Here is a 15,331-nt window from a genome sequence, read left to right on the forward strand (position 1 = left end):
GTTGTTGTTGGTGGTTGAGGGGCGGCGACGATCGAGGGATCAGATGGTCGGGGCGCCTCGGCTCGTAGGGTGTGGCCTCAAGACGCAGGGTGAAGGGATATAGTCTGCACTTTGTTAGTTTGTCTGTCCTCATTGGTTTTTCCTTCCGCCTGTCTCTGTCTTGAACTTCTTAACAATTTTATGAAACAACTTTCTGTGGAGAGCCAAAACTTTTACGTATCTTTGATCGAGGGCACAAAATAATGAGTTGGAAGATTTTAATGATTTTGCCATAAAGTACAATGTGATTTCACTGGAACTGTAAAATTTGTTGAGGAGATAACGCGAAGTTGTCAAAACTCGCGTTTCGTCTATATATCTGTGTTGTAATATATATCGTTCGCTTATTATCTTGTCTGAGTCTAGCCTGCTGAGCCACCATCTGTCTCTGGTGAGCTATTAGATTGTGTTCTTAATGTGTGGGGGGAACAAGTCACAAAAACTTGCCTGAAATAATTTCATATATAATAATATGATAATAATATCGATGTTTCGGTGCGTCATTGACTTTGATCAATACTTAGAGAGTTCTCACTACTGAGTTCAAGGTAATGTCTCAGCTCCTGCAGTTGGCGCTGAAGATAACAGTGTGAAGGTAGGCAGCATAATGGTGGGGATGTCCCAGCTTGTCCACCTGGAGCACGCACCTTGGAGACCACCATAGAAGGAAGAAAAATGCGCAAGGAGAATAATTGTCTAAGTTGTGTGTCACCGTCTGTTTGTTGCCTCCACCTCCACCCCGGCGTCTCCTTCCCTTCATCTCAACTTGGCCATTTTTCCTGACTCACTTTTATCTCTTTATCCTTTTACTTGTCTTTCCTAACTTGTTTTTCCAGTTTCTCATGTTTGTTCTTTTTATCTTCCCACTTTAGTCATTTTCTCCTGTTCCCTTTCTCCATGTTTGCCATTTTTCCAGTTCTTCACTTCCTCTTCACCACCTTCCTCCATTCTCTCCTCTCCCACACCCTTCTCCTCACCTGACCTACTAAAACTTAGCCTCACTACGTCACTATATGAGGACGGCCAAAATGGACTTTTTATTTCCAAAATCTCCTGTAACCGAAACTGGAGAAACTAATGGTGAATAATGGAAGAGTTACGAGGTAAGCTTAAAGGTGTAATAATTATGTGGACCGGGTGTCAACTCGTAATGTTGCGGTGAACAGAAAGAGATTTGTAGTCATCCCGAGTTCCGGGGCCCTCTGTTTCTGTTTGCTGCGTTGGTGGTGGCCCCATGAGTTCCGGGGCCCTCTGTTTCTGTTTGCTGCGTTGGTGGTGGCCCCATGAGTTCCGGGGCCCTCTGTTTCTGTTTGCTGCGTTGGTGGTGGCCCCATGAGTTCCGGGGCCCTCTGTTTCTGTTTGCTGCGTTGGTGGTGGCCCCATGAGTTCCGGGGCCCTCTGTTTCTGTTTGCTGCGTTGGTGGTGGCCCCATGAGTTCCGGGGCCCTCTGTTTCTGTTTGCTGCGTTGGTGGTGGCCCCATGAGTTCCGGGGCCCTCTGTTTCTGTTTGCTGCGTTGGTGGTGGCCCCATGAGTTCCGGGGCCCTCTGTTTCTGTTTGCTGCGGTGGTGATGGTTCCATGAGTTCCGGGGCCCTCTGTTTCTGTTTGCTGCGTTGGTGGTGGCCCCATGAGTTCCGGGGCTCTCTGTTTCTGTTTGCTGCGTTGGTGGTGGCCCCATGAGTTCCGGGGCCCTCTGTTTCTGTTTGCTGCGTTGGTGGTGGCCCCATGAGTTCCGGGGCCCTCTGTTTCTGTTTGCTGCGTTGGTGGTGGTTCCATGAGTTCCGGGGCCCTCTGTTTCTGTTTGCTGCGTTGGTGGTGGTTCCATGAGTTCCGGGGCCCTCTGTTTCTGTTTGCTGCGTTGGTGGTGGTTCCATGAGTTCCGGGGCCCTCTGTTTCTGTTTGCTGCGGTGGTGATGGTTCCATGAGTTCCGGGGCCCTCTGTTTCTGTTTGCTGCGTTGGTGGTGGGCCCATGAGTTCCGGGGCCCTCTGTTTCTGTTTGCTGCGTTGGTGTTGGCCCCATGAGTTCCGGGGCCCTCTGTTTCTGTTTGCTGCGTTGGTGGTGGCCCCATGAGTTCCGGGGCCCTCTGTTTCTGTTTGCTGCGTTGGTGTTGGGCCCATGAGTTCCGGGGTCCTCTGTTTCTGTTTGTTGCGTTGGTGTTGGGCCCATGAGTTCCGGGGCCCTCTGTTTCTGTTTGCTGCGGTGGTGTTGGGCCCCATGAGTTCCGGGGCCCTCTGTTTCTGTTTGCTGCGTTGGTGGTGGCCCCATGAGTTCCGGGGCCCTCTGTTTCTGTTTGCTGCGTTGGTGGTGGCCCCATGAGTTCCGGGGCCCTCCGCTTTCGTTGTCTTAAGAATTTTTCTTACACCTAACTGCAAGAAATGCTTTGAGTTTTATTTATTGTTGTTCTTGTGTCACCTTGGATGTGCGTGTTCCCTGCGCCCGGTGTTTGTGTTGCTTGTGCTTGCCTGAATATACCAACCACTTACAGTTAGTTGGTAGAGCGACGGCCTCTTGCAGGTTCGGCGTTCGATTCCTGTGGTTGAGTACAGTTTTCATCTCTCCGTTCTCATATCCCAGATCCTCGTCCGACCATCTATTACGTCGCATTTTTGACGTAATCGACCAATGCATCGAAATAGTAAAAACTAAAGCACTGTAAAATTGACGTTTTCTAAGCATTGGTCTCCGTAGGTTATGTCAGCTGTTTGGATTCGTACGTTTCTGGTTAAACAAAACAGCTGCATTTTTTACGGAGTGGCTAATCGTGCTAATTACCTTACCGCAGGTTCGTTGCCCGAAGCCACAATTCTTTAACATCATTTTCCTTCACTATTACCAGGAGTTGCTGTCACCCGTACTCTTACGTTCATCATACGTTGCATTTTTAACGGATTCGATCAGTCCGGTAAAAATACGACGGTTTGGCCGAAAGTAAAGCATCGTAATATTAACGTTTTTTATGGATCAGCCTCGACAGTATAGATGGGTTGGTCTGGAACATTGGTCTCTGATCAGGGTAAACAGTTGCAATTATTACGGAGTGACAAACGATAAGAATGGGGTTTGAAGCTGTGTCATCTAGCATATGGCTAGTTTACTCCTGGTTTTCACTCTTGGTTTACTCTGGGTTTACTTGTCTGGATTCTTGTTGTGAGAGATAAGATCACCTATTCACGGAACCTTGTTTTATCACCGTCATCTCATTCCTGCTTCGTGATTGCCTCGTTTGTGGTATTCTGAATTAATGGACTCATGTGGTGAAATGTGTTGTTAACGAGTGAAGGCTTGCGGGGGTTGTGCTCCTTAACTAGTTGTGCTTGCGTTGAGTTGTGCTTCAGCTCTTTGGTCTCGCTGCTCAACTGTCAATCAACTGGTGTACAGATTCCTGAGCCTACTGGGCTCTATCATATCTACTGTGTATGGAAATATTTGTATGGAAAAAATATAATATATTTGAAACTGTGTATGGAGTCAGCCTCCACCCCATCACTGTCTAATGCATTACATTTTTTAACTACTCTGACACTGAAAAACCTCTTTCCAATATCCCTGTGGCTCATCTAGGTACTCAGTTTCCACCTGTGACCCCTTGTGCGGGTGTCCCTTGTGTTAAATAAATTGTCTTTATCTACCCTATAAATTCCTTTGAGAATCTTGTATATGGTGATATGTCTCTCCTAACTCTCCTGTCTTCCAGGGACGCAAGGTTTAGTTCTCGTAGTCTCTCCTCGTAGCTCATACCCCTCAGTACGGGTACTAGTCTGGTGGCGTACATCTGAACCTTCTCGAATTTAGTCTTGTGCTTAACGAGGTACGGGCCCCATGCTGGAGCTGAATTCTCGAGGATTGGTCCGACATATGTGGTATACTAGGTTCTGAATGATTAATTACTCAAGTTCCTAAAAGCCGTTCTTATATTGGCGAACCTGGCATATGCTACCGATGTTATCCTCTTGATTTGGGCTTCAGGGGACAGATCTGGCGTGATATCAACCCCTCTGACTCTTGACGAATTTCATCTCCCAAATGTAACTGGCCTCCTGCCCTTTACACCGATTTTCATTACTTTACATTTGCTCGGGTTAAACTCTTAACAGCCATTTGTTAGACTATTCCTTCAGTTTGTCCATCTTGAAGCCTCATGCTGTCCTTTTCTGTCTTAATCCCTCTCATAATTTTGACATCATTGAGAGGAAGGAGTCTATACCCTCTGGGAGATCATTTACGTACATCAGAAACGGGATAGGACCTAGTACAGAACCGTTTGGGACTCCACTGGTGACTTCACACCATTCTGAGGTCTCACCTTCTCACAGTAACTCTCTGCTTCCTATTGCTTAGGTACTCCCTTATCCACTGGAGCGCCCTACCAGTTACTCTTGCCTGTTTCTCCAACTTATGCACCAGCCTTTTATGGGGTACTGTGTCAATGGCTTTCCGACAGTCCAGAAAAGGCAGTCTGCTTACCCTTCTCTTTCTTGCTTAATCTTTGTCACTTGGTCGTCTAATTCTATTAATCCCGTGAGGCAAGATTTACCCTCCCTGAACCCATGTTGGTGGTGTGTCACGAAGTCCCTTCTCTCCAGATGTGTTACTAGGTTTTTCTCACGATCTTCTCCATCAAGTTAGGGCCAGTGTCCCTCTTCGTATATTGGGACTACATTGGCTGTCTTCCATATGTCTAGCAGGTCTCCTGTCTCCAGGCTGTGTCCTGTACTTGACGAGTGAAGTGTGTTCTGCTGTTAACGAGTAAAGAAAGGGCTGTGTTCTACAGGAAACCTTCATCATGTTTCATTCAGGGCTTCCTGGCGGCGTATACAAGCCATACTGCATAAGCTAGAGAGAGAAAGTCTGCTAACATGGTTCAGAAGTTGTCTGTTCCTTTACTCACCTGTGTAAAAAAAAATTGTATTTCAGTACAGATCTAGGCCTGTTCTAAAAAAACAAAGTTTATTTAGCTATTATATATTAGTTGAGGAGATGAAGACACTTCAGCGTCGTGAACGCACGATGCAACCCCTGACAACTTTCTCTTTAAGAAAATCGACACCTCACACTCCCAAACGGCCGACCCTAGTCAAAATCCCATTACAAAAATCGTTCACGTCTGGGCCCCGTTGACGGCCGTTAATGGCCTGGATGCCACTCACTCGCCCGTGGACCCCATAAGCGTCGTCCTTAATGCCTTCCACAACCCTGCATCCCCTCCCCTCTTTACCCAAGGCCACCAACACCCCCCCCCCCCCCCCAATGCAGCTGTTAACTCGCCTCTTATTTCGTCTATAATACAAAGCTAATTTAGTAGCGTAAGGTTCATTTGCGTGTTTTTTATATCCTGAATGTTAGCAAATACATATAATGTTATGGTATTTGTGGAGTTGCTGGGTGTTTAACGTGTTAATATCTCTGGTAGGGAGGACATTGTGTTTGTGTCCTCTTTAACATATGACCGAGTTGGTGGTAGAATCTGGACATTTTTAGATATTCTCTTCCTCTTGACAAAAAATCTCCCTGGTTTGTAGAGTTGTTGATTTTTTCATAGTGGCGTTGTGTTGGTTTTATTCGCCTGGTTCCTCTTATGTGAAAAGCTGGCTAATCTCTGTTGAAACATTCTTTCTTATTTAATGAGCTCTTACAAAGCTATGGGTGGAAGTATTTGCAGCTTTTTGAACATTTACCTGTATTAAGAATATTTGTACAGAGATATTGGAGGAATATCGGGTTCAAATTAAATATGTTAGGAATTCTAATCATCCTATTGATTGGTCTTCTTCTAAGATAATCTTTCCTGCCTCTGCTCTTCACAGACGCTGTCTTGTCGAATCGGCTCTGATACACAACCTACCCAACATGAACCTTAGTCCTGGTTTTGTTGTTGTTGTCTCTCCCCTTTCACAGTACATACTTAAATGTTCTAACGTTTCTAACAAACGTGGCCACATAAGCCTTCCCATTCGTTTTTATCTTTCTTTTTCTTTTACTTTCTCTTTCATTCCCATTTACTCCTTTTATTACCCCCTACATATCCTTTATTACATCTATATTTCGTCTTGCTTTTATCTTCCTCTAAGATTCCTCCTCCTTAACTCTCTCTTGCCTTACTTATGCCCGTGCCTTTCTCGTCTCTTCACAATCGACTTGATAATGGTCCAGGACGGACCGAAACATCGTCGTCTTTTCATCTTCTAGTGTGTGGTTTGGTCAACATTCTTCAGCCACGTTATTGTGACTCATTATATTTTTACACTTTCCGGGGTAATTGTATTTGCATGTTCCATTTGTTCTTCCAGAAACCCTATATTTTCATCTACCCCTTTCATAATATCTGCAGGTTTTGGGTTCTTCTTTCATTTGTTTCATTTGGCTTGACTGTACTGAGTCCGGCTCTATTGAGCTCGACTCCACTGAGCCCGTTTTTGCTTGGGTATTAGGTGCAATTTGTTTGCAAGCTTTTGAAATTTCTCAGCAGGCGTTTAGGAGACACACACACTCTCCTCTGTAGGAGTTTTCTCTAGAACTGTATTCATCTTCAGATAGATGACGTTATCCTTGCCGCAAAGCCAGTACACAGAGTGATTTCTCAGTCCAGTTTCCTAGAGTTATTTATCATATTGGCACATTTACTGTGTATGGGTGAAGAACAGAGTTGAGGCTGAAGACTATCTATTGACTATCTTAATAGTCAACATTCTTATGGTATTCTGTGTAAATCTTTACTGTAGCCATTTTACTGATTTATACTAACTATTTTAGGTATTGCCTACTGCTTTGTGGTGCTCAGAGGTGATGAAGGTGGTTAATACATCACGTTAATGTGTTTTCTTTATGTATTTGAAGTGAGCGTTGGGGGGGGGGGAACTTTTATACCACACCAGAGTGTATGTGGGCAATGGGTGAAACCGTGATTAGGTATCACGTCGATGCCTCAGGACCCCTAGAGGATTCAGTTGAATTCCAGGTTACGTTACTTTTGAGCGCATCGTGGTCCAGTGGTCTAAGGTCTAGTGTTTGGGAGTACCCAGGGTGCAGGTTCGAATTCTGATCCTCCTGGCTCCAGGTGATTTTCTCATTGATACATCATGTTAATGTGATATCTTTGTGCGTTCTATGTTGATGATGCGGTTAAAAAAGTTTGCCATTTCGCCAGATTGAATAATAAAAAAGTCAACTTTCTGGTTTCTCATAACTGCATACGGGTACTTTCCACCAAAAATACTATAAGTACTTTAATTTTAGAATGATGGGCAGCTATTTTATGTAAGACACAGATACCATTTCGTGTATAACAGAGGTACAATTTCGTGTATAATACAGGTAAAAGTTTGTGTATAGCATAGGTACAATTTCGTGTAACATAGGAACCATTTCGTGTAACATAGGAACCATTTCGTGTATAACATAGGTACCATTTCGTGTATAACATAGGTACCATTTCATACAGCATATGTACCATTTCCTGTAACATAGATACCGTTTCGTGTACAACTCTCAAAAGGGGAGATACATATAAATGGAGGCTAGAGACGTCATTACACAGGACATAGAGGTGGAACTCGCTTGGACCAGTGAGAAACTAATACATCATATTACAGCTATGGGCTCACCATAGCCCGTGCTACTTGGAACTTTGTTCCAGGTAGCGAATCTGTAACAACAACATCATATTACAGGAAGTAGCTTGGTTTTAAGGCACTACCGGACTAATCTCTACTAAACGAAGCAGGTAACTGGAAGCAGGCGATGAGTCACAATAACGTGGCTAAAGTATATTGAGAATATCGACACAATCGACTTGAGAATGGTCCAGGACGGATCGAAACGTCGTCGTCCCTTCACCTTCTAGTATGTGGTCTGGTCAACAGGTAACTGGAACTATAGACATACTATCTCTGCTCCATGCCATCCTATATTACGGCCCCATAGATACATGCCATCTGTCTTGGTGAGTGTGCTTGTGGGAGGTGCTCATACAATGGCCAGGTTCTAGACAATGGCCCTCCGTCCGCCCAGGCGAAGCTCACAGTAGCGGCCACCGATCCTTGCATTCATGGATTCAATCATTGCCTCGGATTACTCCAAGACAGTCATTGAGTAAATCCAGACCTGGAAACACCTCAAACCCTTCTAATGGGAATTTAGGCAAAGTAAACTGCACATGGAACAATGGAACCTCTGCTGGTGTTCATCTTACTCCACAAGGATATTTCTGACTTGTGTCCAATCCTGAGCTCACACATGAGCTTCGTCGGTGTCTCGGGAATTTGGCCTTTTATAACTAGAAATTATCTTGAAAACAGCATTTATTTACTAGAAGAGGACAGGTATAATTTTGTCAAATAAATTCCATAAAGTTGCATTTTAACTGGTTTCAGAATGCATTGTTGAGCGTTAAAATTAACTTTGCGTAAATTGCTTTTATTAAAATGAAATGGAAGGTGAACCACCTTCTTGCCCTTGCTGAAGAAGTCAGCACTACAGAGCCTATCCTACCGATCCAATATTTTACAGGAAACAGTTTTAACAGGAAACCCACAAGACAAGAAAGAGTACTAAAACAAGATTGACTGAAACCGACCCAAACCAACAGTACTGCAAGAATACGGACAACAATTACCCAGTCGCCATAACATCTGAACTCTATTCATCCTACATGGAATAGGTGCTTTCATCTCTGTCAATTTGTATTCACTTTTCTTGTATTCCGGAGATGTTGAAGATTGCTTCAGCGAAGCACGTGTTCCAACGACACCCTTCAAGCTCAATAACTTACAAAATGAACTTTGGAGAGGACATTTTTCAACTTCCTTTCCATGCAAAGAAGACAAAATGAATAGAGAAGATTCTTGCAAGAGTCACTAATCTAAGCCTTACGGCCAGGTTCAATAACTCGTCTTCAATAGCGAAGAATATTTTGGGTTGATATTAATAATAAACCTTTCCAAGAATGTATTAAAAAATTCAGAAATGCTTGAACAGATTAATGCATATTTATGTAAGCATCTGTATATGCAGATATGCACACACACTTAACTCATACATATAAATATAAATGCACACATGCATACTGCTTTGGAGATTAAAACTAGTTTTCACGCCTCTGGCAGTCTTGTGATGATCGTCACTATGTCATGTTTAGTCTTTCCTAAATTTGTATATTTTATGTCGTTTAAAATATTTTAAAGCGTAATTAGAAAATATGTTGTATATACAGTGTGTGATTCATAATAATTTACTAAGTAACATGTGAGTGTTTACAGAATTTTATAACAAATGTTAACTTATTAATTAGTCAAGGAATTAGATCTGCAGGTAGCGCGATTGAATTAACATTTCCATAAAAATCCAAGATCATGAGAATATTGGTCCATGTGAAGTAGTAAGTGATAATACCCAACCACAATCATTCACATAACCATTCGGAATACCGCCTTAATTGACGTAGCGGTCAATGCTGTATTTGGGTAAAGCTCGGCAATTATTACAAGAAGACTGTCAACTTGTTCACGAAGAACTCTCCCGACACGAAATGGAATGTCTTAATAGAAACGAATGTCATCCACGCCTTTATATGACCACGTATGGACTGTCAGCCCTCAACGATCTCCATATATAGGCATGTCAACAGCATCTCTTTCTAGAGACCTATCAGTGAACAAATAACAAAACTCTCTACAAAATAACATTGTTTTAGCAAACAACCAGACCTTCACCAGAGATATCATGACTAATAACACCGAGATAATCGACAGACACAATGACTGCAGATATATATATATATATATATATATATATATATATATATATATATATATATATATATATATATATATATATATATATATATACATATATATATATATATATATATATATATATATATATATATATATATTTTAATAAGCTAAAAAATACATTTATTTATTATTATATTTGTCATAATCTCTGCCTCCGGCAAGTGCTGCCAAATCGTAACACAATTGTGAAAACAAATGCTAATTATTTTCTGTATTTGCTTGATAATTGAAGTTAAACTTATACATATTTTATTGTGTCAGTTACCGAGAGCTTTTCAGTATGAGCGGTAAATACACACATTCTTTTTTTTTATTATATATTAGACGCTAGCTCCGGACTGGAAGTAATTTCAGGTGCTGGAGAGTTGCGACCCATGAACATAACGTAATTCTGGCCCAGGTTCATTAGTATTTTGTAAACAGTAAATTGCACTCGCAATTTACTGTGCTTGCAATATGTGTGTGTGTATAATATATATATATATATATATATATATAACACACACACGTGTGTGTGTGTATTTCATTGAATATGACTGCATATTCCGTGTTGATTATTTTCTTGTTTAGGTCTTCTTTCCTTCTGACTAATGCTCTTGCATCTTAATGGTATAATTAGAAGAGAATATACCCAAATGTCATATTTGTTCGAGGGTGACTAAAATAATACAGATTAACTGTAGAATGTATTACACGTATTATAAATTTACACAATGTTTTGAACCTACATGGTTCATTCTCAAGTGTGGAGACAGTAGATTGATGAAGATTTAGCCACCCAAGAGGCAGCACAGGCATGAATGGCCCGTAAAAGAGACAATAGAGGACATGTCGGATTTATACCACTGGGATGTCAGGTACCTAAAATTAGGTGAGGAGTAAAAGGCAAGAGGCATATTGTTGTTTCAGATTCAACTACTCGGAACAAAATTTCCATGTAGCACGGGCTAATGTGAGCCCGTAAGGTAAGAGACATAGGTCTAAAAGCCTATGCATACAATTAGGTGAGGAGTATGGAGTAAAGTTTAGAAACACGAATCAATAACCTATGCATACAAAGATTAGTCAGTCGTAGTGGGCCTGAAGAACAGAACATGCGGTTTCCATTTTCTTTTGTCATACCGTTCCCTTTCTTTTTGTGTTTTGCTTTGCTTTATTAGATACTTAAAGGTTACAAGTTACACATAGAGATTACAATGAGTTGTTAAAAGTTGTGGATATCTTTGAGCACCTCGTTTTCGGAGAGGAGCGGAGGACACATCAGACGTTTCTCCTCATCGCCATACTGAGGTGTTGAAGCAGGAGACTGGCACTGCAGAAGTATAGTTAATCACGAACGAAGCCGTTACTCCACCAACCATGCCTAGTTACTAGAACAACAATATCGTGTTTTATTGGCCTGAGTTCAGACCCCCCATGGTCCATGAGAATGAATTTGCATTATCCTATACGTAAAAGATTTATTTTGCTGCATAACACTGAATGACGTTCAGGAGCGATTACCAAAGTGGTAGGGAAAAGTCGACGAGTGTTTTACATATGTAGTCAAAAGTACATATGTAAATGTGAGCAGCGGGGTGATCACAGCTACGATAACATCAAAAGCCCCCAACAGGTATACACAGTGGGTTTAAATTGTTTCATTTTAAATTGCTCGGGATATATTTTGAGCCAGTGAAATATATATTTTTTTGCTTTGTAGTTTTTTCTTGCCAATCTTAATGATCTTGACACTGAAAACTGCTCTACAAACTAGCAGATTATTGAATAATGTTTTAAAAATGTCTCTTTCAGTCTCTTATCTATATCTATGTCTCTTTCATACAAAGGATTAAGAGGATCTCTGCATGACTAGCTGCATGCACCTAGTTGTGATTGCAAAGTTGAATCCCATTTCACAGGGCCCTTTTAACAGACTGGTGTGTTCTACGAGTCTCGAGTATTGCTGCCTTCAACATAAAGACACACACATACACACACACACACACACACACACACACACACACACACACACACACACACACACACACACACACACACACACACACACACACACACACATCCACACACATACACACACATATATATATATATATATATATATATATATATATATATATATATATATATATATATATATATATATATGTCGTACCTAGTAGCCAGAACTCACTACTCAGCCTACTATGCAAGGCCCGATTTGCCTAATAAGCCAAGTTTTCCTGAAATAATATATTTTCTCTAATTTTTTTCTTATGAAATGATAAAGCTACCCATTTCATTATGTATGAGGTGAATTTTTTTTATTGGAGTTAAAATTAACGTAGATATATGACCGAACCTAACCAACCCTACCTAACCTAACCTAACCTATCTTTATAGGTTAGGTTAGGTTAGGTAGCCGAAAATGTTAGGTTAGGTTAGGTTAGGTAGGTTAGGTAGTCGAAAAACAATTAATTCAAGAAAACTTGGCTTATTAGGCAAATCGGGCCTTGCATAGTAGGCTGAGAAGTGAGTTCTGGCTACTAGGTACGACATATATATATATATATATATATATATATTATTCATTATTCATTATAGACACATTATTCTTTTGCCTATCCAGAAACGTATGAACGAAAACACCTCACCTAATCTATAAGATTCCGATGCATATGCAACGTAAATTGTACGAAGTTTCAATGTTGATTAATACGTCTCATTTTTTGTCGAATTGGTCGATTCCATTGAAATTGTGACTAAAAATGTTAACAATTCTCCCAAAAATTCCTATGTAGATGGTTTAGAAGTCGAATTGTCCATCGACAGGTCGGTCTGCCACTGACCAGCTGAGTAGAGTCAGGTGTTGACTTCGCCCTGAGTGTCAAGTCTGACTGTCTACATTGTTTATCAGTTTTTGTCATGTGTGTCATGGCAAATCAAATATTTATCATTTATTTGCTGTTATATAATGCCACGTGTCACCTTCTCAGTCGAAACACTCAGGTGACACGACAGGATAAGGTTCTGCATTGGTCAAGAGGAAGGTATTTTAACTCCTCCGAGATTAACACGAGATGGTCAAATAATTGATAACTAGTCTTAATTTCAAGCACCACTCTGCTTGCGCACTGTGGGAATTTTGTGGTGCTACTTGATCGTGTTTCTTATCATGCTCCCTGCAAATATCTTGAGGCTACCTAATAACATTTAAGCGAAGCTCCTTGTCAACATTTAATGGGAAGTTCCCTGACCACATATATCGTCAGGTTCCTGAAAACATCGTGAGGATCCCTGAACACATTTATCGTGAAACGTCCTAATATGTTTGAAATGAGAATTACAAAACATTTAAATACAGTTCAAAAGAAACAGTTCTATTTAGAACTTATTCAACCTTGACTGGAGCAGACGTCTGGTGTTCCTAAGGGCCGCCGGAACAAGTGATGTGTTTTGACCACCGGGTCTCTATACTGCCTATTTAACGGCCCGGATTGTTACGACACATGACGCTCTTGGCGTCTGGGGTCAAAGGGAAGTTGATAGTTTTCCAGTTGGATCTTCGGCCGGAGACGGTCTCCAACGTCGGCTAGGGCGGAGTTTGGCTGGTCTTAGTGGACTCTTGAAGTGACCTCGGGATGTGGAGGCGTCTGGTTCTTGGCTCTACCAGAGGTCACTGGACGACGTTTTTGTTTTTTTTCCTAATTAAGATCGAGTTTAGGAAGGGCCATTCCCGCCAAACACACACCGAAACTACGTCGTTGCTACAACGTTCGAAGAAGATTTAACACCTAACAAGTTACAACAACCAATATAACAAGTTGTAACAACGTTCTAATACGTCAAAAACACGTTCAGCCAAGATGTAACAACATTATTACAAGTTGTAACAAGCGGAAAATAGGGTCAGTTACGGTTTGTGTTTCCAGGGTTGCGATTCTGCCGTTAGGCCGCGACTCTGTTCGTCTAGTTCACAGACATCCTAATACCTTATTGTCTGGGGCGACTCTGGCCTTACCTCCCCCAGGGGCTCCAGGGGCTCCAGGGGCTTCAAGGGCTCACCAAACATCAGTCTAACAGGGCGTTTATCTACCGCAAGGCGCGGTAGTTTTCCTCCGATAGGCGACGTGTTTTGAAGTCATGGCTTCCACAGGAACGCCTGGACACATCCGGCACTAGTGCCGTCGTGGCCCCTTACATCAGCGACAACAAGAGCAGTTCCTGTTACTCAGCCTTCAAACTGGTTGTTGTACCAGTGTGGTAAGGTTGCTCTTATTAGCAAATACAAAATATAGATATGCCAATGTAAATGTAAACTAAACGATATATGGCGATATCAGAATATATATATTCAATTAGAGCAATGCATTGCAATACTTGTTTTAATTACACGAGTATTATTATGCAAGCGTGCTAATTTAATAACTGGACTAATTGCATATGTACGGGTAATTACAATGTTTTAGTGAGGGTATTGTTATATGTATCAGTGCATGGGATATAGTATACGGTTGCATATAAGCATAACCTGGGGTGGTTTAAGCGTTGGAGTGCAGCGCTGCACGATTTGGTACTTATTGCATTCACGGTGATCGACACGTAGAGCGTGTATGTAAGTATCCAATAGGAAAACGAAACTAAAATTTCGAACGTTTTCGTGTTTCACCACATTATCGAGGAATACAGGCAGAGAAGATGATTTGATTGATGAAGATTAAGCCACCCAAGAGGTGGCATGGTCATGAATAGCCCGCAAGGCTGAGAAGACAAGGGTTTGTGATTATATACCCAACTAAATCTGAGAAGGCAAATCCATAAGCCAACATATCGATTATTGAAAGCAACAGAAAGGAGGGATGATTAAGTGGATATTAACATTTTTGTAAATGAAGACTCAATAAAAAAAATTTCAGTAACTGATAAAATAAAATTTTGTATGAATTAGCCCAGTCAGTTGAATGCTTACAATCTCTTTGAACAAAGAATGCATTGGACTCTTGACCTGTTCTTATTATATATTTGTGTTCCTTTATGCTCTGGTCAAGATGTTTACCCGTTTGTACAACATAGAACTTATTTCAATCTTTATTGTAATAAGTTCTATGTTGGGCAAAGAGGTAAAGGTCTTGACCAGAATTGGAATTAAAATTAGATAATTCTAATTCTATTGAATAGTAGATACGTAGAGAATTAGATAATATTAATGTAAGTCCAGGATTATATAAATTAGATAGCTTTATAATTGGTAAGATTTGTAATAGGTATACAATTATGTAACTAATAAGTGCATGTGCAATACCTACCAAAAATTAGGGATTACCCAGTTAATATCCCCTTAATTATCCAATCTTCATGGCACTTCCATTAATCGATACTTTGGCTTATGGATCTTTGTCTACTCAGTTGAAATGAATATATAATTCCAAACCTTTGTATCCTCTGTCAGGGGAGACATCTCCCGTCACGCAGGGTGCAGTCGCACCTCCACAGATCTCCAGTATCATCTATTGATACTGGT

General features: G+C 41.2%; 1 protein-coding gene across 1 annotated transcript; it reads right to left on the bottom strand.

Annotated features, from left to right (window-relative positions):
• Positions 1–1,219: 1,219 nt before the first annotated feature.
• Positions 1,220–2,305, bottom strand: LOC138366845 (rac guanine nucleotide exchange factor JJ-like). Its single transcript, XM_069328131.1, has one exon. The coding sequence runs from the start codon at positions 2,303–2,305 to the stop codon at positions 1,220–1,222; it is 1,086 nt and encodes a 361-aa protein (XP_069184232.1).
• Between the last annotated feature and the right edge of the window lie 13,026 nt (positions 2,306–15,331).

This window comes from Procambarus clarkii, chromosome 20 (assembly GCF_040958095.1).
Source record: "Procambarus clarkii isolate CNS0578487 chromosome 20, FALCON_Pclarkii_2.0, whole genome shotgun sequence".
NCBI lineage: Eukaryota > Metazoa > Arthropoda > Malacostraca > Decapoda > Cambaridae > Procambarus > Procambarus clarkii.

Excerpts from the sequence above, each read along its gene's own strand:
- LOC138366845 (XM_069328131.1), bottom strand. The coding sequence starts at position 2,305 with ATGGGGCCACCACCAACGCAGCAAACAGAAACAGAGGGCCCCGGAACT.